The sequence below is a fragment of the Onychostruthus taczanowskii genome, unplaced genomic scaffold (assembly GCF_017590055.1).
Source record: "Onychostruthus taczanowskii isolate IOZ18803 unplaced genomic scaffold, ASM1759005v1 scaffold188, whole genome shotgun sequence".
Lineage (NCBI taxonomy): Eukaryota > Metazoa > Chordata > Aves > Passeriformes > Passeridae > Onychostruthus > Onychostruthus taczanowskii.
Genome location: NW_024499106.1, coordinates 375,857 through 396,887, shown reverse-complemented (window position 1 = coordinate 396,887; position 21,031 = coordinate 375,857). Strand labels below are relative to the sequence as shown.

Sequence of the window (21,031 nt, the reverse complement as noted above, 5' to 3'; positions counted from 1 at the left end):
GTCCCTGAGCTGAGGTGGTCATTCCTTGCCAGCCCAGATGAGGCAGCTCCAGGGAGCCTGGACAGTCAGCCCAGGTGGAATCAGGTCAGTCAGTTTGAGTCATTTTTGGGTTTGGGTTGAGTCTGACCCGAGGTTGGGCTGGGAGAGGATCTCGGTCGGTTTGCAGGGATGGCTTGGGTCGTGGCTGGTGTGATTGCAACAGGGGCAGGCAAAGGGCTGCCTGGACAGGCACCTCCTGGAAAGGCTCCTCTGCCTCCACAGTCTGTTTCGTGCCGAAATTGGATTCTTGCAGGTCTGGAATACTGAGTATGACTTGTGCTGTTTGCAGAGCCGGTTCTTCCACAGCTTGAGAACGGCTCTTGAAATGGAGAATTTAAAGAAGGTTTCCTCTGGTTGGAGCTTTTGCTCTCTGTGGGTTTTAAGGGGTTGATCTTGTTTTGATTTCAGCTTTGACATGTCTGTGCTCTGACTGCAAACAAGCCAACTCCACGTGTGAGACGGACGGTGCCTGCATGGTCTCAGTCTTCAACCTGGATGGAGTCAAGCACCACGTTCGGACCTGCATTCCTGAGGCAAAATTGATTCCTGCTGGGAAACCCTTCTATTGTCTGAGTTCGGAGGATCTGCGTAATACTCACTGCTGCTACTCTGATTTTTGCAACAAAATTGATTTAATGGTTCCCAGTGGTAAGTGGAGAGTGAGATAAATCATGTGTTTGAAGTGGGAGGAGAGGAGCTGTCTGTTTGGGATCGGGAATTTGGAGTTCTCAGCCCTGTTTTCACTTCTTCCCTTCAGTTGCTGCATGAACTTGAGCGCTGGGTTTATTTCCTTCATCTGTAAAGTGGAAATAACAAACTACTTCAAGTTCAAGTGGGAATGTGTGTGTTCCCTTTGTCGCTGAGCTGGCCCTGCCTTTATCAGCTGGTGTTGCTTCCCTTCCAAGACTCCAAATCTTTTCAGTGCTGAGCACAAGTAGAGGAACACTGCAGCAGCTTCAGAGCAAAGTGTGTGGGGAGGAAGGTGCCTGTGTTCAGAACACATGCAGGGGAAGGAGCCCTGCCTCTGAGTGAGGGTGTGGGAAACTTCTGCTTCTCATCCCTGGGACAGAGAGGGCATGTGGTGCTTCCTCACACCTCCTACTTTCTGTTTTGGGCTGGTTTTTAGTGGGTGCTGGGAAGACTGCAGAGTCATTTTCCTTGGGAGCAGTGGGGAGGTCTCATCTGTGCTCAAAACAACAAATGATTGTTGTCAGGTACAAGTTCAGTGATTGTTGCAGGACAAAAGGGAAAGAGGGAGCAGGGAGCCCTGGCCCAATGGTCAAGTTCAAATGGAATGTGAACTGCAGACTGTTCTGGAAAATCAGCCCAGAGCCCACTCCTGTCTAAAAGAGTGAATGAACAGCCCACAATCCCTGATCCCACAATTGCAGCTCCATCTTCCTTTTGGGCTTTCAGCTGCATTTTGCCTGCCTGACGATCAGCCCCACCTTAACACTGTTATTTAACGTGTCTTCAGGCTTGCCCAGGCTCCGAGAGAACAGTAAAACACACAAAAGTCCTCAAAGCAACGATAATTTTCTCAAAATGCCTGTTTTTCTCCTCCCTTTCCTCCCAAGGACACCTGAAAGACAATGAGCCCCCGTCGAGCTGGGGTCCCGTCGAGCTGGTGGCGGTGATTGCCGGGCCCGTCTTCCTCGTGTTTGTTGTCATGATCATTGTGGTCTTTGTGTTCCATCACCACCAACGGGTCTATCACAACCGCCAGAGGCTGGACATGGAGGATCCTTCTTGTGAAATGTGCCTTTCCAAGGACAAGACCTTGCAAGATCTGGTCTATGATCTCTCCACCTCCGGCTCTGGCTCAGGTATTGCGAGATGGTGGGACGTGACCAATGAGAACTTGAAGTTGTCTCTTTGGGTTAGTGGTTGCCACTAATTTTGCCACAGCAGTGAGGTTGCTGCCTCAGAGCCTGTTCAGGGGGTCTGTCATGAGGAACTTGAAGGAATGTTTAAATTCAGTCGTGTGGTGGTCTCATGTTTGTTCAGATAGGAGCAATAGTTAAACTCCTCCTTAACTGCAAGAGCTGCATCTGTTCCCAGTTCAGCCTTGGAACAGGATTTGTGTTGGAAGCAGCCATTAACTGCTAACCTGTGTGTTGTTGGCTTTCAGAGGAGAATGTAGGCTGTCACCTGCTTCAAAGCTGCAGGAAAATGGGGAAGATCCCAGCAGATCAACATTTTACAGTGCAAATAGTGCATTTGCACAGCCCATTTCATCCCAAAGAGCCCTTGGGTCTTCCCAGATGGATGACGTGCAGGTTTGCTTCTGTAGCACTTGAAAGGAATCCCTAGAATAGATGGAAAGTCACTGTTTAGTGGTGCCTTTGAACTAGGAAGGTAGTTGGGTTAAAGAATGTAAGGGATTCTGCAGCAGATGGAAACTGTAGGAAAATCCACAGAGGCAGAGAATGTCACAACCTGATATTTGACCAGGGAATAAACCTTCAGCAGCACATCTGCTGCTATATATAAAATATTTGGCATCTCTTCTATGCATGCTGTGGGCAGGTGAGCTCAGTGCTTTCTGTAAGCAATTGCAGTGATGTTGGGACTCCTTTCTTAAGATAAATTTGTGGGGGGTTCTGCTTTTTAGCAGAAACTGACTTCAAGTTCCATACTTTGCATATTAAGGCTGCAGTTCCTTTCATCCAGCATGGAGCAGAAGTTCCCCAACTGCTCCATGCTGGATCTCTGCTTCAAAGCAAAATGCAGATTCTGCCCAAGCAGTGGCACATCCCACACAGGAGCTGCCACCATTCCCTGGTTTGGGTCTTGCTCAGGCTCCCAGTTGTTATCAAATGTAGAGCCTGCTGGGTTTGAGGACATTCTTCAGCCTCTGGGGTTTCAGGAGGTTTTTTGCTACCACAGTGTAGGAATGTGCCCCCTGTTGACGGAGTGACCAAATTATCCTTTGTCTCCTTAAAAAGGAAAAAAGCCCAGAAGTTCCTTTCTTCAATTAGCAAAGAAGACACCTCATAGGACCTGAGAGACTTCCCCTCAAACTTAAGGATTGGACAGGAGCCAAAAAGTCCCACCTAAGCAATTCACTAGAAAAAGAAGAGAACAAAGGAACTAATTGCTTTTGTGGGGTGTTTTACCAGGAGCAAGAACCTCTTGCACCTGGCTTGAGTTTTCTCTGTAAAGAGCTTTGTTATTTTGCCTTTTATTAATTTTTTTAATTTCAAACACCACCACAGAAGCTCTCCTGCTGATTTTATGCCATCTGAGGTGGCTGAGCTATCTTGGGTGTGAAACAGATCTCCAAGAGCTTACAAGACCTGGCTGGAGGAGACCTTCTATCACCACAGGGATTCATTCCTTCCATTCCTTGTCCCCAGGCTTGCCTCTGTTTGTCCAACGGACCGTGGCTCGGACAATTGTCCTTCAGGAGATCATCGGCAAAGGCCGCTTCGGGGAGGTGTGGCGGGGCAGGTGGCGCGGGGGTGACGTGGCTGTGAAGATCTTCTCATCACGTGAGGAGCGTTCCTGGTTCAGGGAGGCAGAGATCTATCAAACAGTGATGCTGAGGCACGAGAACATCCTGGGATTCATTGCTGCAGATAACAAAGGTAAGAGTGCCTGGGGCCTGGGAGCAGAGGCTTCACCACTGGGCAGCCAGTTCCAGTGCCTCACCACCCTTTCCAAGAAGTTTTCTCTAATATCCAGTCTAAACCTTCCCTGGTGTTACTTTAGGCCGTTTCCTCTGGTCCTGTTGCTTGTTACCCCACCTGGCTCCATCCTCCTGTCACAAAGTTGATCAGAGTGTCACCCTGAGCCTCCTTTTCTTCAGGTTGAGCCCTCCAGTTCCCTCAGCTGCTCTTCAGAAGTTACCCACTCCCTTCCCCAGCTCCATTGCCCATCTCTGGTCACATTCCAGCACCTCTACGTCTTTGTCAAGAAGCTGAACAGCATGAGAAGGTCCCTCCTGAGCCTCCTTTTCTTCAGGTTGAGCCCTCCAGTTCCCTCAGCTGCTCTTCAGAAGTTACCCACTCCCTTCCCCAGCTCCATTGCCCATCTCTGGTCACATTCCAGCACCTCCATCCTCCTGTCAAGAAGCTGAACAGCATGAAAAGGTCCCTCCTGAGCCTCCTTTTCTTCAGGTTGAGCCCTCCAGTTCCCTCAGCTGCTCTTCAGAAGTTACCCACTCCCTTCCCCAGCTCCATTGCCCATCTCTGGTCACATTCCAGCATCTCCATCCTCCTGTCAAGAAGCTGAACAGCATGAGAAGGTCCCTCCTGAGCCTCCTTTTCTTCAGGTTGAGCCCTCCAGTTCCCTCAGCTGCTCTTCAGAAGTTACCCACTCCCTTCCCCAGCTCCATTGCCCATCTCTGGTCACATTCCAGCACCTCTACGTCTTTCTTGTCATGGGGGACTAAAGGTGATTAAGTCACCTTCTCTGGGCCTCTACACTGCCCAAAACTGACTCCAGGATTTGAGCTGTTGCCTCACCAGTGCCTGGCACAGGGGGAAAGTCACCTCTCTGGTCCTGCTGGCCACACTATGATTTGAGCCGTTTCTTACTTGCCCCTGTTGAGCTGCAGCCTTACCCAGCAGCTCTGCTCTGTCCCAAAAACGTGTGGGATGCTCAGTGGCCATCCCTGGCCTGGATCTGCCTGAGCTCCATCTCTTTCCTGTTGCAGATAATGGGACGTGGACTCAGCTGTGGCTCGTCTCTGACTACCACGAGCACGGCTCTCTCTTTGATTACCTGAATCGCTACACGGTGACTATCGAGGGCATGATCAAGCTCGCCCTGTCTGCTGCCAGCGGGCTGGCCCACCTGCACATGGAGATCGTGGGCACTCAGGGTAAAAGCTACTTTGGGAAAGGCATTGGGAGTTCTTGAGGGGAGGATAAAGCAGGATTGCTGAAGGGAGCTGATGTGCTGTGCAGCAAACCCTGCCTGAGTCAGCCCGGCTTCATCTGGTGGTTATCGAGCAGAAATAGAGCGATTGCTTTGGCTGGCTGTGAAGTGGGTTAACCTGGCGCGCGCTCCCAGGAGTTATATCACCATTTCACATCCCATCCTAAAATTGGCGCTGCCTGGGTGGGATGTGAGCACAGGCAGAAGCAGAATCACAAACTCCTGACGTCGGCGCCTATGCTGGGCTGTGGAGTTTACATCCCTCTTGAGGCCTCTGGGTGTCACTGCATCAGTGGCACCTCCAAAACACGACTGGAGCTTTTCCCTGCTCTGTTCCTTATGAACCTAAACAGGAAAAAGTGTTGCAACAGAGGGTTTAACGCCCTGAAATCCGGTTCTGCCTCTGTGCCAGTTCAACAAATGGATTTCCCCAGCTTGACCCTTGCTGCTTTTTATTTTGTTCTGCTAGGAAAACCTGGGATTGCTCACAGAGACCTGAAATCCAAGAATATTTTGGTGAAGAAGAACGGCACGTGTGCCATCGCTGACCTCGGCCTGGCCGTCCGGCACGACTCCGTCACGGACACGATCGACATCGCCCCGAACCAGAGGGTTGGAACCAAACGGTAGGAAAATGCATGTGAGGGCATTTGGGTGGCTGGAAGTGCCTGAGCTGTGGGTTGAGCATTGGGGGAATTCTCTGAATTTAGCGTTTCCCAGTGTCTTGCAGCGTGTTTTGTGCCTGAGTTGGTGCCAAAGGGATGTTCCAGGTGTCACCACGCTGGGAGGTGTGGGCCAGCCATGTAAACCTGGCACAGGAGCTCACTGAATACATGACAACAAGCTTGGCCTCACTAAAACCTTTGGGACCTTCTGGTGGGAGCCTGATGTAGTTTTGGGACATTTCTACCTCTTTTCCCAGCTTGCTGTTGTTCTTTAGTTATTTTCTTCACTCTCTTAAATCAGGGGGCCTAGTTCTGTTCTGATGGTGGCTGTGTCAAGCAGAGCTTTTTCTTTTTTCTTTTTGTTTACTATCTTCCAGAAAATTCCCTCTCAGAATGAAAATGCTTTTCTTTTCTCTGTGCAGATACATGGCCCCAGAAGTCTTGGATGAAACCATCAACATGAAGCATTTTGATTCATTTAAATGTGCTGATATCTACGCCTTGGGCTTGGTCTACTGGGAGATTGCCCGAAGGTGCAACGCAGGAGGTAATATTTGTGTGCCTGGGCCAGTGGCCATGCTTGCTCCTGGCTCTCCCACCTGAGGGTTCACTCATCAGATGTTTGGGAGGTTTGAGGGAGGGCAGGGCTGTGGGAGGACATGTCCCTGTGTGTTGTCACCGAGGGAGGTAACAGAAGTGACCCATGACTGCTGCTAAGCCCAGCCAGTGTTGGGTGAAGGGTGTTGGTGCTCCCAGTGGTGGCTGGTGTTCCTTTGGATGGATGTTGGGTGAAGGGTGTTGGTGCTCCCAGTGGTGGCTGGTGTTCCTTTGGATGGATTTTCAGGAAATGGTGGTGCTGCCTGGTGGGGAACCCCCCAGATCAGTATAAATGTCTTGGCACGTGCAGCTGCAGCATCATCCCACGTGTGACAGTCCCGCTGCCGTGGAGGTTCAGTGACCCTGGCGCCTTGCTGGGAGGTGTTGATCCCAGCCTGCTGACTCCGTTCCAGTTTAGGCAGCTGCATTTTATTTCCCTGAATTTTTCTTGTTAACTCCAATTCCAGATTCTTCATTTCTGTTCTAAATAACTGCAAAGTGTTGACGCATCTCAGCAGTGAGTCATGGAGCCCAAACCTCTATCCGTCTGTCTTTAGCAAGCACAGTGGCCATGGTCCCTGTTCCCAGGAATGTGATTTTCCCTGCTCTGTTTTTCAGGTATCCATGAGGAGTATCAGCTTCCCTACTACGACCTTGTGCCCTCTGATCCTTCGATTGAGGAGATGCGGAAGGTCGTGTGTGACCAGAAATTGCGGCCAAACATCCCAAACTGGTGGCAGAGCTACGAGGTGAGGTCTGCTTTCATCTCCGTGTCCCCTTCCTCTCCTGTGAGGAAAGGCTGAGATAACTGGGATTGTCCAGCCTGGAGAGCAGAAGCTTTGGGGTCACCTGATTGTGGTCCTGCAGTATTTGAAGGGAGTCTGCAAGAAAGAGGGGGGGAGAATCTTTACAAGAAGTCCCTGGACAAGAGGGAGTGGCTTCCCACTGCCAGAGGGCAGGGTTAAGTGGGATATTGGGAAGAAATTCCTCCCTATGAGGGTGGTGAGGCCCTGGCACAGGATGCCCAGAGAAGCTGGGGCTGCCTCTTCCCTGTAAGTGTCCAAAGTTGGATGGGGCTTGGAGCAACCTGAGATAGTGGAAGGTGTCCCTGCCCATGGCAGGGCATGGAATGAGATGAGCTTTAGGGTCTCTTCCAACTCAAACCATTCCATGATTCCCCCAGGATGAGGTAACAAGTACTGTAAGGTGCTCTCTGATTTTGGGGGATGTGGAGGCTGTGTCAGTGCCCAGGCAGAGCAGCAGCCTGGCAGACCCACGTGGGCTCAGGGGAAGAGCAGAGCAGTGACATTTGCTGTTGTTTCTTGCCCAGGCACTACGGGTGATGGGCAAGATGATGCGAGAGTGCTGGTACGCCAACGGAGCGGCTCGGCTCACCGCCCTCCGCATTAAGAAAACCCTCTCCCAGCTCAGTGTCCAGGAAGATGTGAAAATTTAGGCTCTGAGCCTCAGCAGGAGGAAACTGCACAGGAGCTGCTGTGCTAGAGTAGACATGTGATGGAGGCCTACCTCGTGTTTCAGCCCAACCTACTGCTACAACCAGACAGCGGGACCTGCAGGCTGCTAGGCAGGGGGACGGAGCCTACGGAACCGCTCTCTTCCCTGCTTGGGTATGAAACAATCCAAAACCTTTTGTGATCACCTCCTGAGAGCGTGGAGATTTGAGAGGGACTTCACCCGAGGGATCTCAGCCATGATCGTAACTCTTTGTTCCTCTAAAGGAAATCCCTGTAAAGTTCAGCGTGCGTTGAGCACCCATTGGTGGGGTCGGAGCCAGCCCCGGCTGCTCGGTGCCGGGAGTGGGAAGGGAAAGGGAAAGTTTTCTTGCCGTACTCTCGAGGATTTTTCCAGGGACTGGCACGTTAATGCAGAAAAAGCAAAACAAATGGTGCTCTCTTCCAAGAGGCTGAGCCAGAACACTTGTATCAGCTTCACAAAACCGTTCTCCCTCCTTTTCTTAAGCTTGAAAAAAAAGTCCAAGTCGGCGCCCTGACGGCCGTCGGGGCGCCCCGGTGTCTGCATGCGCGAGGTGCGCGTGTCCCCGTGCCTGGTCACCTCCTCATAGCCGTGCGGTGTCTGCCTGTGGGTGGCTCATCTCTGTCCGTGCTTCCCGTGCATGTGCAAATCTCGAGTGTCCCGTTTGTGAGCTGTTGCTGGTGCTCTCCGTGCTGAGTCGTGAGCGTCGTGGAGCTTGGACAGGCTGCTGCAGAGCGGATCCTTGGCTCCCCGATGGGCGCCGCGGCCGCGCCGGCTCCGCCGCCGGCTGCCGCAAGGTCCCATCAGGTTGCCTCACTGCCACCCCTTCCCTTTTTTAAGACAAAACAAAAATAAGGAACTGAGAATCACTCCTGGAATCCAGGTTTTTTTTTTTTGTCTCGAGCCCCTGGGGTTTGTAATTCTGGGTAGCGGGGAGCTGGGTTGTGTCAGAGGCGGAGCAGGCGCTGTGGGGGAGTGCAGGACTCAGTTCTCCTGGGAACACAATTCCCAACTCCACCACCCAGGCACATTTCTGGGGGCCTGGTGATGATGCAGCGCTGCAGGCTGGGGACAGAGTGGCTGGACAGTGGCCAGGCAGAATGGGGCTTGGGGGTACTGGTTGGCAGCTGACCGAGCATGAGCCAGCAGTGTGTCCAGGTGGCCAAGAAGGCCTGGATCAGGAATGGTGTGGCCAGCAGGAGCAGGGAGATCATTCTTCCCCTGTACTGGGCACTGATGAGGCCACACCTCGAGTGCTGTGTCCAGTTCTGGGCCCCTCAGTTTAGGAAGGAGATTGAGATGCTTGAGCGTGTCCAGAGGAGGCAGCAAGGCTGGAGAGGGCTGGGAACACAAACCCTGTGAGGAACGGCTGAGGGAGCTGAGGGTGTTCAGCCTGGAGAAAAGGAGGCTCAGGAGAGAGCTGACCACTCTCTACACTCCCTGAAAGGTGGCTGTGGCCAGGTGGGGTCTCTGCTCCCAGGCAACCACTGACAGAACGAGAGGACGCAGCCTTAAGCTGTGCCAGGGGAAGTTTAGGTTGGACATCAGGAAAAAATTCTTCACTGAAAGAGTGATTGGGTACTGGAATCATCTGCCCAGGGAGGTGGAGGAGTCACTGTCCCTGGACATGTTTGAAAAAAGACTGGGCATGGCACTCAGGGCCATGGTTTAGTTGATGAGGAGGTGTTAGGTTAGGTCACAGGTTGGACTTGATGATCTCAAAGGTCTTTTCCAACCTGGCTCATTCTGTGATTCTGTGATCTGAGTTCTGGGGATGCTCTGCACCTCCCAGAGGCGCTGGGCAGGATCTGACAGCAGGTGTGGGTTGGGAAATCAACATCCATCTTTTTAATATAGGTGTATAAATATCTCCTAATGTGGAAGTGGCTGTGTCTCAGTGTGGGGTGGGGGGATCTGCATGGGTTTTCTTTTGATTCAATGCCGAATCCAGGTGAGGGAGAGGTGGGGTGACTACAGAGACTGTGGAAGTGGGGGCTGTGGCTGCCCTGATGGCTTTGGCAGTCAGGAGGAGCCCTGGTGTGGAGGTCAGGTCAGTGTCTGCAGTAGAGAACTCTGAAGCCATAACTTTTAACTGGAGTGGTTTTGATTATTATTATTTTTTTAATTATTATTGTTGTTGTTGTTATTATTATTATTATTGTTTTCTGGGAGGGTCTGGATTTTAACTTTTTTGAATATTGTTAATTCTTTCTAAGAGCAGAAAAACAATCTCTAATTATTACCTCTTGACCTGTTGGTTTGTAAAGAAATCACTGCAAAAAAAAAAAAAAAAAAAAAAGAAAGGAAAAAAACCAAATGCACAGCTCGATTTACACTGGAACTGTTTCTACTCTGACCTTGCTCCTGCTCTCTAAGGTGAGGTTTCATCTCTGCTCTGGCTGCCAGGGTTGTCTTTATTTCAGTCCCTCTGTTCTTGCTGTCTGTGTCCCTGTCCATGTGTCCCTCTGCCCCCATTCCCCGTGTGTCCATGACCTTGTACAAAGTGAGGAGTGTGGTTTTTGAATCGTTAGCAGCTGGTTTGCACCCCCCAAGGAGTTTTTGGCAGCGTGGGTCTGTCCTGGGAGCGGGGCTGGGGCTCCCCTGTCCCCTCCCAGCTTGTCCTGAGTCACATCTCAGCCACAGGTTCCCAGTTTCACATGTCCCTTAAACCTGCATTTAGGAGCCAAGGGGGCACTTGCAAACCCTAAATTTCAGTTTAACTCTGTTAAACCTGGACTTGGAAGCTGAGGGGAGCACTGGCAAACCCTAAATGTCAGTTTAACACAGTTAAACCTGGACTTGGAAGCTGAGGGGAGCACTGGCAAACCCTAAATGTCAGTTTAACACAGTTAAACCTGGACTTGGAAGCTGAGGGGAGCACTGGCAAACCCTAAATGTCAGTTTAACACAGTTAAACCTGGACTTGGAAGCTGAGGGGAGCACTGGCAAACCCTAAATGTCAGTTTAACACAGTTAAACCTGGACTTGGAAGCTGAGGGGAGCACTGGCAAACCCTAAATGTCAGTTTAACACAGTTAAACCTGGACTTGGAAGCTGAGGGGAGCACTGGCAAACCCTAAATGTCAGTTTAACACAGTTAAACCTGGACTTGGAAGCTGAGGGGAGCACTGGCAAACCCTAAATGTCAGTTTAACACAGTTAAACCTGGACTTGGAAGCTGAGGGGAGCACTGGCAAACCCTAAATGTCAGTTTAACACAGTTAAACCTGGACTTGGAAGCTGAGGGGAGCACTGGCAAACCCTAAATGTCAGTTTAACACAGTTAAACCTGGACTTGGAAGCTGAGGGGAGCACTGGCAAACCCTAAATGTCAGTTTAACACAGTTAAACCTGGACTTGGAAGCTGAGGGGTGCACTTGCAAACCCTAAATGCAGGTTTAGCCCAGTTAAACGTGGATTGAGAACCCTTAATGTCAGTTTACCCCAGTTAAACCTGGACTTGAAAGCCGAAGGGGACAGTTGCAAGCCCTAAATGTCCATTTAACCCAGTTAAACCTGTATTTAGAAGCCGAGGGGGGCCCCTGAAGCCCTGAGGACTCCCGGGCCGTTGGAGCAGGCCCCGGGGTGGGAGCTGGGCAGGGCAGGAGGGGCCGAGGCACAGCTCTGGGTGCTGCCGGCTGCCCCTTGGCTCTCCCCTCCCGGTCCATCAGCTCTGAAACTCGCACTGAACTCGCCCCCTCCAACTGTAGCCACACTGCACCTGCCTCAGCGCCAAACCAAACAGGGCTCAGGAAGGGAAGGATTTTAGGGAAAGCCTTGTTTCTCTAAAAGGAGAGATGGGGAAAAGCCAGCGGGAGGAACTAACGCTGACCATGTAGCATTTTCACAGCACTTTCATGCAAACCGGTGCCCGGGGGCGCCAGTGCTTGCCGAGCTGACTGAGCACGTGGGAATTGCTGCCTGCCTCCAAAAAGTTGCAGCAGCTCTGGGGGAAAAAAGCACCATTCCAGGCAGTTCTGAGGGGATCCAGGTGCAGGACAAGGAGGGGGGGGGTCCATCAGCGGTACGTGGCTGCAGGACAGAATTCTTGGTACTTCTCTGCCCCTTTGATTTGTTTGGTTTTGTACATTTTCTTAGCAAAGGACTGTAAGAAAATAGCCACTTAGCCACTTTACCTCTTCAGTATGCAAATGTACATACGGTGTAAGATAGGAAATCTTTTGTTTAATATAAAACCAGGCTGTCGATTTCTGCTGTACATTATTAAAAGTTTGTTTTATTCATGTGAGGTGTTGCAATCTCAGTTCACTGCGAGGGGTGGGAATTGCAGGGCACAGCTCAGTCCCTCAGAGAGGGGTTGTGGGGGAAGGCTTGTCCCTCACAGTTAAAATAATCTCTTTAGGAATCCTGATCAAAACATTTTAATGTTGAATATTCCCATTTTTAGTGAATATGCAGCTTCCAACACCCACCAAGCACTCGAGAGCGTAGTGGAGGTGAGACAAAGAGGTGGCAGGTGGGATTTTCCACCCATGCAGGATGAGCAGCTGACCTTGGGGCTCCCACTGTGTGGCCAGGCACAGAGCAGGGGTCACAGAGGATAAAGACCCTGGAGATCCCCTCAGAGCATCCCTGGGGGTGCGCTGGGTACAGCGGGCACCTCCCTGGAGCATCCCCGAGTCTCCACATGGACCCACAGCTTCAAGGAAAGATAAATCCCACAGCAAAATACCCCTTGCCCCTACAAAATCCTGTTTGCTCCGAGGGTAAATGGTGCTGCATGAACTGCCCCTGCTAATTCCTTAATTAGAGCCTCCTGCAAACGAGCCTGTTGTGAGCGGATCAAGGGGAAAATCTGCCGAGGCCTGGGGTCCCCCCGGGCTCAGACAAGGTGGGGAGGGGGAGGCACCATCTGGGCTTGTCCTCGTGCCCAGCTTTGTCTGAAGCTCCTGCTGTGGTCCCCAGGAAAATCCAGCCCCATCCTGGAAACGTGGGCAGCACTGAGATGAGAGTATGGGGAATTCTTGAAGAAAACCTGTCTGCTCCTCCATGGAATGGGAAAACAGTCTGGGGTGGCTGCAGCCAAGTCATTACCAAATTTTGGGAACAAGATGGGGTGTTCCTCTTCATTCCCAGTGGTTTGGTGACTCAGGATGGATGGTGGGCTCAATCCCATCCTTTCCCCAGCACTTCCAGCCCAGAGCAGCTCTGCTCCTGGAGCAAATTTGTCTCCTGGTAACCCCAGGCCGGGCTGTGGGCGGGAGGTTTGGGTGGAACGCCAGCCGGGATTGTTACGATCTTCATTTTTTTTGGCAAATTTTAAACAAACATTTGGGCAAAGCTCTCAACTCCAGCTGGAAAATTCCCGCTGCCTCCCGCCGGGGCGCAGCGAGGAGCTGCCGGAGCCGCGCGGCGCGGCCGCAGCAGCCACCGCGGCTGCCTCCGGGAATTGTTCTTCCCTCTGGTGTCCCGGCTCAGCGCGGCACACATCGTGCAGGAGCGGTTTAAATCCCGCTGAGAGCCAGCCCGCGGGCTGGGGCCGCCCCTGCCCCAGCTCCTGCCTCCCATTAAACCCCAAATGCGGCTCTGGTGGCCCGGGGGGTGACGTGGTGGCAGCTGTCGGGGAGCTTCTGCTCCTGGAAATCCATCGGTTTCTCCCCAAATCATCCCTGAGGTGATCCCTGGGATCCCTCCTTGGCACCCCACGGAGCCTCCCGTGACATTCCCAGCAGCATCCCACCCTGCACCCTCAGGATACCGCCTCCCCCGGGTTCTTCTGCCCCAAGAAGCACCCAGACGTCCACGCTGAGCCCCGTGGTGTCCCTGAGGGTGCTCCCACGCAGGACCCTCCCTCCAGACCCCCACGCTGGACTCCCGTGGGATCCCTGTGCAGAACTTCATGAAGGGCCCTCCCACGGGGCAGGATCCTGTGCTGACCCCCCCTGCGGACCCCCAGAGGGTCACCGAGCAGAACCCCAGGTGGAACCTGCCCCTGGACCCCCAAGGGATCCCTAAGCAGGAACCCGAATTGTTCCGTCCTGCTGGACCCCACCCAAGGGATCACCGAGCAGGACCCCCTCACTGGACCCCGATGGGGTCCCCGAGCAGGACCCTCACACCAGACCCGAGCAGAGCAGGACCCCCCCACAATGGTCTCCGATGGAGTCCCCAAGCAGGACCCTCACACTGGACCCCCACTCCCCACTGGATCTCTATGGGGCTCCTGAGCAGGACCCCCCTTACTGGACCCCCCCACTGGACCCCGATGGGGTCCCCGAGCAGGACCCTCACACCGGACCCTCCCCCCGACTCCACGTGGTCCCGATTCGTGCCCGGGCCCGGGCCTCAGCCGGACCCTGGGCGTGGTCTGTCCCCAAAGCCGCGGTTTAACGCCCAAGTGGGTGGGTTCGGCCCCAAAAAGGGGCGCGTCCCGCCGTGTCCCCACCCCCAGGGTCCATATAGCGGCGCACGGGACGGCCCGGCCCGGCCATGACCCTGCGGCGGCGGCGGCGGCGGCGGCTCCGGCCGAAGGACGATGCGGCACCGGCGGTGGCCCCGGAGAGCCCCGGGCCCGCCGAGCTGTACCGAGCGCTGGCGGCGGCCGGCGGGACCCTGCCCCGCGTGCGCAAGGTAGGGTTGCTGGGCAGCGGGGGAGCGGCCCCGGTGCCCGCCGTTGTGCACCGGGGCCGGAGGGGGAAGCGGCGCCGCGGGCGGTAACGGGCTGCGGTGGGAGCGGGGCTGCGCCGTGTCCCCGTCCCGCTCAGCCGCCGGTGTCTGCACCCCGCGGGTCTGCTCCGGTTTCTCCTCCTGGGCACTTATCCTGCCCCGAGGGCACGCCCAAGCTTTCCTCGTGTCCCCATCCCGCTCTGGTGTCCCCAGCCTCTCGTCGTGCCCCAGCATCTCCTCACCCCTGTCCCATCCTCCCGCAGCATCTTCCCGCTGTCCCCTTCCCGCTCGCTCCGCGTTGTCCCCCCAGGCGTCACATCCTGTCCCGGATCCTGCCCCGGTGTTGTCCCTGTACCCCCACCCTGGTTTCCCCCCGAGCCCCACATCAAGGTCCCTCCCCACCTTCCCTCAGGTGCCCCTTCCCAGTGTCCCCCATGCCCCGCATCCTGTCCTGGTCCCTCTCCGTGTCCTGCCATGCAGCTTTCAGGGCACAGGGACAGACCCCCACCCACTGTTTGTAGCTCTGTCACCAGGACAGGCATGACCCCACAGCCCCTTGGGGACAGGTGTGACCCCACAGCCCCCTGGACTCTGTCCTGTGAACAGGGTGAGGGGATCAGCCACAGGGTACCCCAGGACAGGGGTCTGATTTAGGGACAGTAAGGGACAGATCACAGAGTACCCCGTGTCTGATTTAGGGACAGGTCCCAGAGTGCCCTGGGTCCCATTTAGGGACAGTAAGGGACAGGTCACAGAGTACCCCAGGTCTGATTTAGGGGCAGTAAGGGACAGGCAGAGTACCCTGGGTCTGATTTAGGGACAGTAAGGGACAGGTCCCAGAGTTCCCCAAGTCTGATTTAGGGACAGGTCACAGAGTAGCCTGGGTCTGATTTAGGAACAGTAAGGGACAGGTCCCAGAGTGCCCTGGGTTTGGTTTAGGGATGGTAGGGGACAGATCACAAAGTACCCTGGGTCTGATTTAGGGACAGTAAGGGACAGGTCCCAGAGTTCCCCAAGTCTGATTTAGGGACAGGTCACAGAGTAGCCTGGGTCTGATTTAGGAACAGTAAGGGACAGGTCCCAGAGTGCCCTGGGTTTGGTTTAGGGATGGTAGGGGACAGATCACAAAGTCCCCCAGGTCTGATTTAGGGACAGTAAGGGACAGGTCCCAGAGTTCCCCAAGTCTGATTTAGGGAGGGTAAGGGACAGGTCACAAAGTCCCCCAGGTCTGCTTTAGGGACAGGTCACAGAGTCCTCCAGGTGTGGTTTGGTGGAGCACGGGGCCCCTGGAAAAGCTCCTGTGTGGTGACACTGGGACCGACACCGCCCTGACGCTCCCCCCGGCCCCGTGCTGCTTCCTGAGCGTTGTGGGAAGCGGGAGCGGAGCCGACATCCGGAGCAGAAGTGGCCTCACGGCTGCACTGCCACAGCCCAGACGTGCACGGCGGCCTGGCTGCCGCTCACCAGCCAAGGCCACCACCAGACGTGTCCCTGAGGGGTCCAGGGTGTCCTGCGTCACCTTCCCGTCACCGTGGTGACGTGGGGCCCAGCGTGACAGGCGACAACTTTCCCTTTGGTGAACACGCCCAGTTCTGGTGGTTTTGCTCCTGTGGATGCTTTTGGGGAGGTCTGTCACTATCTGGTGACACCAGCAGGGCTGGTGACACCCATGTGACAGGCAGAGCACAGAGGGAACCACTGGCTGTCACCAAGACGTGCCATGTGCCACTCTCAAGGGGCAGCTTGTGGTGACACCGCCTGCGCGGCGCTGGGGCTGCCAGAGCCCCGCAGCCACCGAGGGGCATTTGGGGACAGCCCTGTCACCTCCTGCCCTGCGGTGAGGGTCCTGCCAGTCCCTCCACCCGCCCATGCCTCTGCGCCTGCCACAACAGGGGCATTGTTTGGGCTGGGGGGGGGTGGATTTTGTGGAAAAAACCCGACTTTGTGGCCACAACAGGGCCCCTCTGTGCTGGGGCCCCTCGGAGCGCGGCGTGGGGTGGGCGCGGCGCGGCTGACGTCAAAGCGTGGGGGCGAGCGCGGGGCGCTCTGAGGGTGCCTTTGAGCCCTGATCAAAGCCCCGTTATGCCCAGGGGGCAGCCGGGTGCTGGTTCGGTGCCGGCTTGGCACGGTGCTCCCCCGGGGTTTGGAGCTGTCCCGGTGGGACGCGGCGTTGTGGATGTCCCTGCAGGAGGTGGGGGATGTCACCTCGGGTGTCCCCTCGGGCTGATGGCTCTTCCTTTGCCACAGGACACGGGGTTCAAGTGGGGATCCCCGAGCCAGTCCCCGGAGGAGCACAGGTAGGGACAGGGGACACAGGAGTGGGGCTGGGGCTCTGTCCCAGAGGTTGGAGCTTGGCACTGGGACATTGTTCCACTCTGGATACCCCGGGAGGGCTGGAAATGAGGGGGATTTTATGGGGGAGGTGAGAGCAGCCATGGGGTCACAGCTCCCTGGTGGGCTCAGACACCCCAAACCCTGTGGGCATCGTGCCTGGCACCCACAGAACTCTGGCCAAGGCAAACTGAGGTGGGGGGAGTCTCATCCCTGGGGGCGGGGTGGAGGGAATCCCATCTCAGGCAGAGGTGTCCTGTCCTTGATGACCCCAAAGCAGCATTTTGAGAGGTTTGCACAGGCAGCTGGGGTGTGCCTGGTGCTCTGCCCTGTCCCTGATCCCTGTGTCCCCCAGGAGGGTGGTGACACTGGAGAAGAAGGCAGAGGAATCCTTCGGCTTCGAGATCCAGGTGGGTGTTGAGCCGAGCTGAGCCCTGCCATGCCCTGCTCCCCACCCTTCCTACCCGCACCTTGCTTTGCATGAGGGTATTTTTAAGTTGTCTCTGAGCTGGGGGTTATTTTTAGTGGTGACAGAGTCACCGTACCTCCCCCGGCTGTGCCTCTGGGGGGGCACCCTGGGGTGCAGCCATCGGGGCAAGCCCCCTCTGCCAGGGGCTGCCGCGCTGCCCCACTCACCCAGCAGCAATTCAACTCTGCATTGCTGCCCCGTGGCTGCTCTTGGGGGGTTCCTGGGGGTCGGGGTGCCCCCGTGCCCCTCACCAGAGCCCCGTTCCAGACCTACGGGCTGCACCACCAGGACAGGAACAGCGTGGAGATGTTCACCTTCGTGTGCCGCGTGCACGACGGCAGCCCGGCCGAGGCCGCGGGGCTCAAGGCTGGTGAGCACATCCTGGGGGGAGCCGGGGGGGACCCCCAGCAGTGGGGGAGCAGCCCCCCCTGAACCCCTGTTCACCCTGTGCTCCAGGGGACACCATCACGGGGGTGAACGGGCTGAACGTGGAGGGCATCCGGCACCGGGAGATCGTGGAGATCATCAAGAGCTCGGGCAACGTTCTCCGGTGAGCTGGGGGGCTCAGGGGGGGCCCGGGTGGCTGCAGCCCCCCCACTGCTGACAGCTGCTGACCCACAGGCTCGACACGCTCTATGGCACCAACATCCGGAGGGCCGAGCTGGAGGCCCGGCTGCAGTACCTGAAGGTGAGCAGGGGCTGGCAGGGGGCGCAGGGGGCTGGCGACCCCTCCTCAGGGTCCTGACCCCCTCACCCTCCCCACAGCAAACCCTCTACGAGAAATGGGGGGAGTTTCGCTCGCTGATGGTGCAGGAGCAGCGGCTGGTGCGAGGTGAGTGGGGGCCGGGGGGGGCTGGTGGGGGGATTTTGGGGCACCACCCGGCCCCCCTGACACCCCCGTGTCCCCCATCAGGTGTGGTGGCCAAGGACCCCAGCATCTACGACACGCTGGAGTCCATCCGCTGGTGCCTGCAGGGGGAGGGGCTGCCGGGGGGCTCCTCCCGTGCCAGCGGCAGCGATGACTCCCTGTACCAGACCTGCGTCTTCGCCTCTTCCAGCTCCCTGGATGGGGACAAGGATGGCGACAAGGACAAGGATGAGGACAGCGGGGGTCCCGCGCCCCCACCACCGCGTCCCCGACCCGCCCTGGCCCGCAGCGCCAGCCTCAAGTGTGCGGGGGGGCCGGGGGCTGCGGGGAGGCTTTGGGCCCGGGCCGGGGACCCTGGGGACGGAGCCGCCGCCCCCCGCAAGAACCGGCACAGCAGCTTCCGCCAGCGGCTGCTCAAGTTCATCCCGGGTCTCAACCGGGCGCTGGAGGAGGAAGAGAGTCACCTCTAGCCGCCGGCCCTCCAGGACTATTTATTTATTTATTGCAAGGGGCTTCATTCCCCCGGCCCCCCCTCCCTGGGGCTGCAGGAAGGAGGTTTTGGTTGGCCCCCCCCCGGGCCGTGGGGATCGTGACACTGAGGGACGGACACAGCACCAAGGGACAGACGTGAGGACCCTCCTGAAGCGGCTCACGGAGCGGGACCTTCCTCCCTGGAGGGGAGCACCGGGGGAGCCCCGCATTCCCCAGGCTGGGGGGGGGGTCGTGGGGGTCCCACCCCTGCCCCTCCCCCTCCCGGGCTGTTGTACCGCGTCAGTGCTCGCCAATACAGAGAGGATTTGCAGCGATGTGTGCCTGTGACTGAGAGGGGACAGAGCCCCGTGGGGACCAGCATGGGGGGGCTGGGGGCTGAAGCTCCCTCCCACCCCCCTTGGAGCCCCCTCCTCGCTGTGGGCCAATACAGAGAGGATTTGCAGCGATGTGTGCCTGTGACTGAGAGGGGACAGAGCCCCGTGGGGACCAGCATGGGGGGGCTGGGGGCTGTAGCTCCCCCCCACCCCCACGCTGCCCCCTTGGAGCCCCCTCCTCGCTGTGCTCCGGGCAGGGCGGCCTTGGGGTGACCAACTGCTGTCACCCTGGACGTGAGCGAGCTCCCGGGGACCCCCTGTGTCCCCCCCTCCGGTGCCGTCGGCCACGTCCCGGCGCTGCGGGGCCCCGGCCAGGCCCTTCCTGCCCCGTTTCCTCCGGGAGCCGGCGGGAAGCGAGTCCCACCCCGAGCCCTTCCGCCTGCGGGGGACACGGTGCCCTGCGGTGCCCACGCAGGACGGGCACAGGGGTCCCCCACGAGCTGCCTCAGTGTCCCCCAGAGCTGCAGAAGCAGCATCCAGAGGAGCTGGGGGACACAAGGCACCCCCAGAGCTGGGGAGCCGCTGCAGCACCGGTGTGTGCACGGGGGTTCCCTTGCACAGGTGGAGCACCGAGAGCCCCCAGCCCTCTGCTGTGTCTCGGTTTCCCCTCTGACCGGGTTCTCTGGGGACCCCAACTCTCCCCTTGCCCCCCCTGTCCCCCCAAGAGGAGCCTGTGGAGATCTGGGGGTGACAAGTGCCGGTGTCAGTGCGTGCCGTGGAGGGGGGTGGGGGGCTCAGCCCTCTCCCCCACGCTCTCCTGCCCTGTCCCTGTTCCAGGACAGCTCCGAGCTGGACATTTATGGTGTGGCTCCCGCAGCCCCGGCGTCCTCCCGCGTGCAGCCAGGCCCGGAGCATCCCGTTCCGGTCAGAGCCACCACGGGACCCCCCCTGTGGCAGCTGCCACCCCACGCTGAGCTTTTTATAGCCCCGACCTGGGGCTGCGTGTGCCCGGAAATGGGCAGGTGGCCGTGGGACGCCGGGGTCACGCGTGGCACCGGCTGAGCTGGGCAGGGCCGGGGGGCCGAGGCAGCGGGGTACGGACCGGGAACGCCCCGGAGCAGCCTGTCATTACCGATAAATATAGGCCCGGGGCAGGGAGCCAGGGGCAGCCGTGAGCACCGGCTGATCATCGCCCGGGCACCCTGCAAGCCCCAACGCCACCCTGGGGCTGCCTGGTGGCCGTCGTGTCCCCACCTGGGTGTCGGGGTGGCTCCCTAGGGCTGCTGTGACCAGGAGTCCCCTCCCTGCACCCCCGTGGCCTTGCCAGGGTGGCTGGGCTCGGGTTTCCTCCCCCGAAGCCATCGCAGTCCCCGCGACCTCTCCCGGGGTACAGCTAATCCCGGCTGCGGGGGCTGCCGGTGTCACCCTCCTGCCGCCGGTACCGCCACCACCGAGCGAGGGATGCGGGGGGCTGCACCCCCCCGCTCCGCGCGCCCGGTGGCGTTGGGACCCCGGACAGCTCCGGTACCCTTCTGTCTGACCGGTCCCGAGGGCTCGTGGCCGTGTCCCCGGGCTGGTACCGGCCCTGCTCCTCGTCGCGTGTTGCAGTGACCTCGTCGGGTCCCGCCGGGCCCGGGGGATCCCTCTGGGGGCGTCCCCGGTGGTGCCGCGGGATCCCCAACACGTCAGTGAGCAGGTGTGACGTCAGCGGCCAGGTGTGATGTCACGGGACACCGTCGGGGGCGGGCGACAGCGAGAAGCGGGGCCAGTGAGAGTGAACGAGCGAGCGCCCGGTCCCGGGCCGCCTCCTCCGGTACCCCCGTGAGCCCTCCGGACCCCTCTGCCGGGCTGCCCCCGCCACCGCTGCTGCTCACGGGGCCGGGGGTTTCGTGAGGCCGGGCAGGATCCCGGTACCGGAGGTCACGGCAGCACCCCCGGTGCCGGCTGCGGCTCCCGGGGCACCGACCCCAGCCTCCCGGTGGAACCGTGCCGGGGGTTCTACCGCTGCAGCGGCACTAACGGGGGAGAACTAACGGCGCTGTCAGCCCCGGGGTCGCTGCCAAACCGGGCACAGCGAGCCGGGTCCGCCCAGACCCCCGGTTTGTCCCCGGGAGTGGAAACCGGCGGGTACGGCAAGGGACGGTACCGAGCCGGTACCGACGTGTATCGGGTCGGTACCAGGGGATACCAAAGGAGTACCGGGGTGGTACCGGACGGTACCGGCTGGGAAGCTGCGGGGCGCTACCGGAGG

At 57.8% G+C, this 21,031-nt stretch overlaps 3 protein-coding genes across 6 annotated transcripts; 2 read left to right on the top strand and 1 right to left on the bottom strand.

Annotated features, from left to right (window-relative positions):
* Nucleotides 1-447: 447 nt before the first annotated feature.
* Nucleotides 448-11,923, top strand: ACVR1B (activin A receptor type 1B). Its single transcript, XM_041401298.1, has 8 exons — nt 448-687; nt 1,617-1,865; nt 3,399-3,629; nt 4,700-4,867; nt 5,393-5,549; nt 6,011-6,135; nt 6,804-6,934; nt 7,516-11,923. Exons 1-8 carry the CDS (start codon nt 513-515, stop codon nt 7,639-7,641), a joined length of 1,362 nt encoding a protein of 453 aa, XP_041257232.1. The 5' UTR covers nt 448-512; the 3' UTR covers nt 7,642-11,923.
* A 2,195-nt stretch (nt 11,924-14,118) lies between these two features.
* TAMALIN (trafficking regulator and scaffold protein tamalin) lies at nt 14,119-18,776 on the top strand. 4 transcript variants are annotated; one of them, XM_041401304.1, is made up of 8 exons: nt 14,119-14,270; nt 16,554-16,603; nt 16,993-17,047; nt 17,395-17,476; nt 17,563-17,656; nt 17,728-17,794; nt 17,872-17,938; nt 18,020-18,776. In XM_041401304.1, the coding sequence occupies exons 1-8, from the start codon at nt 14,130-14,132 to the stop codon at nt 18,442-18,444; spliced, it is 981 nt and encodes a 326-aa protein (XP_041257238.1). In that variant the 5' UTR covers nt 14,119-14,129; the 3' UTR covers nt 18,445-18,776. The 4 variants fall into 4 exon arrangements, with proteins under 4 accessions (XP_041257238.1, XP_041257237.1, XP_041257240.1 ...); XM_041401303.1 differs by having other exon boundaries at nt 17,374-17,476; XM_041401306.1 differs by lacking the exon at nt 16,554-16,603 and having other exon boundaries at nt 14,129-14,270.
* Nucleotides 18,624-20,898, bottom strand: LOC121334310 (collagen alpha-1(I) chain-like). The gene is made up of 2 exons (XM_041401309.1): nt 19,019-20,898; nt 18,624-18,876 (listed from the first exon to the last, which is right to left on the bottom strand). The coding sequence occupies exons 1-2, from the start codon at nt 19,693-19,695 to the stop codon at nt 18,624-18,626; spliced, it is 930 nt and encodes a 309-aa protein (XP_041257243.1). The 5' UTR covers nt 19,696-20,898.
* Nucleotides 20,899-21,031: the final 133 nt, after the last annotated feature.

Bases quoted from the DNA above. Each gene is read 5' to 3' on its own strand.
- LOC121334310 (XM_041401309.1), bottom strand. From the start codon at position 19,695: ATGCTCCGGGCCTGGCTGCACGCGGGAGGACGCCGGGGCTGCGGGAGC. The intron at 18,877-19,018 runs GAGGGGGCTCCA...GCCCACAGCGAG, and splicing joins CCTGCCCGGAGCACAGCGAG to GAGGGGGCTCCAAGGGGGGT.
- ACVR1B (XM_041401298.1), top strand. From the start codon at position 513: ATGGTCTCAGTCTTCAACCTGGATGGAGTCAAGCACCACGTTCGGACC. The intron at 3,630-4,699 runs GTAAGAGTGCCT...TTCCTGTTGCAG, and splicing joins CATTGCTGCAGATAACAAAG to ATAATGGGACGTGGACTCAG. The intron at 5,550-6,010 runs GTAGGAAAATGC...TTCTCTGTGCAG, and splicing joins CAGAGGGTTGGAACCAAACG to ATACATGGCCCCAGAAGTCT.
- TAMALIN (XM_041401303.1), top strand. From the start codon at position 14,130: ATGACCCTGCGGCGGCGGCGGCGGCGGCGGCTCCGGCCGAAGGACGAT. The intron at 17,477-17,562 runs GTGAGCACATCC...CCTGTGCTCCAG, and splicing joins GGCCGCGGGGCTCAAGGCTG to GGGACACCATCACGGGGGTG. The intron at 17,939-18,019 runs GTGAGTGGGGGC...GTCCCCCATCAG, and splicing joins GGAGCAGCGGCTGGTGCGAG to GTGTGGTGGCCAAGGACCCC.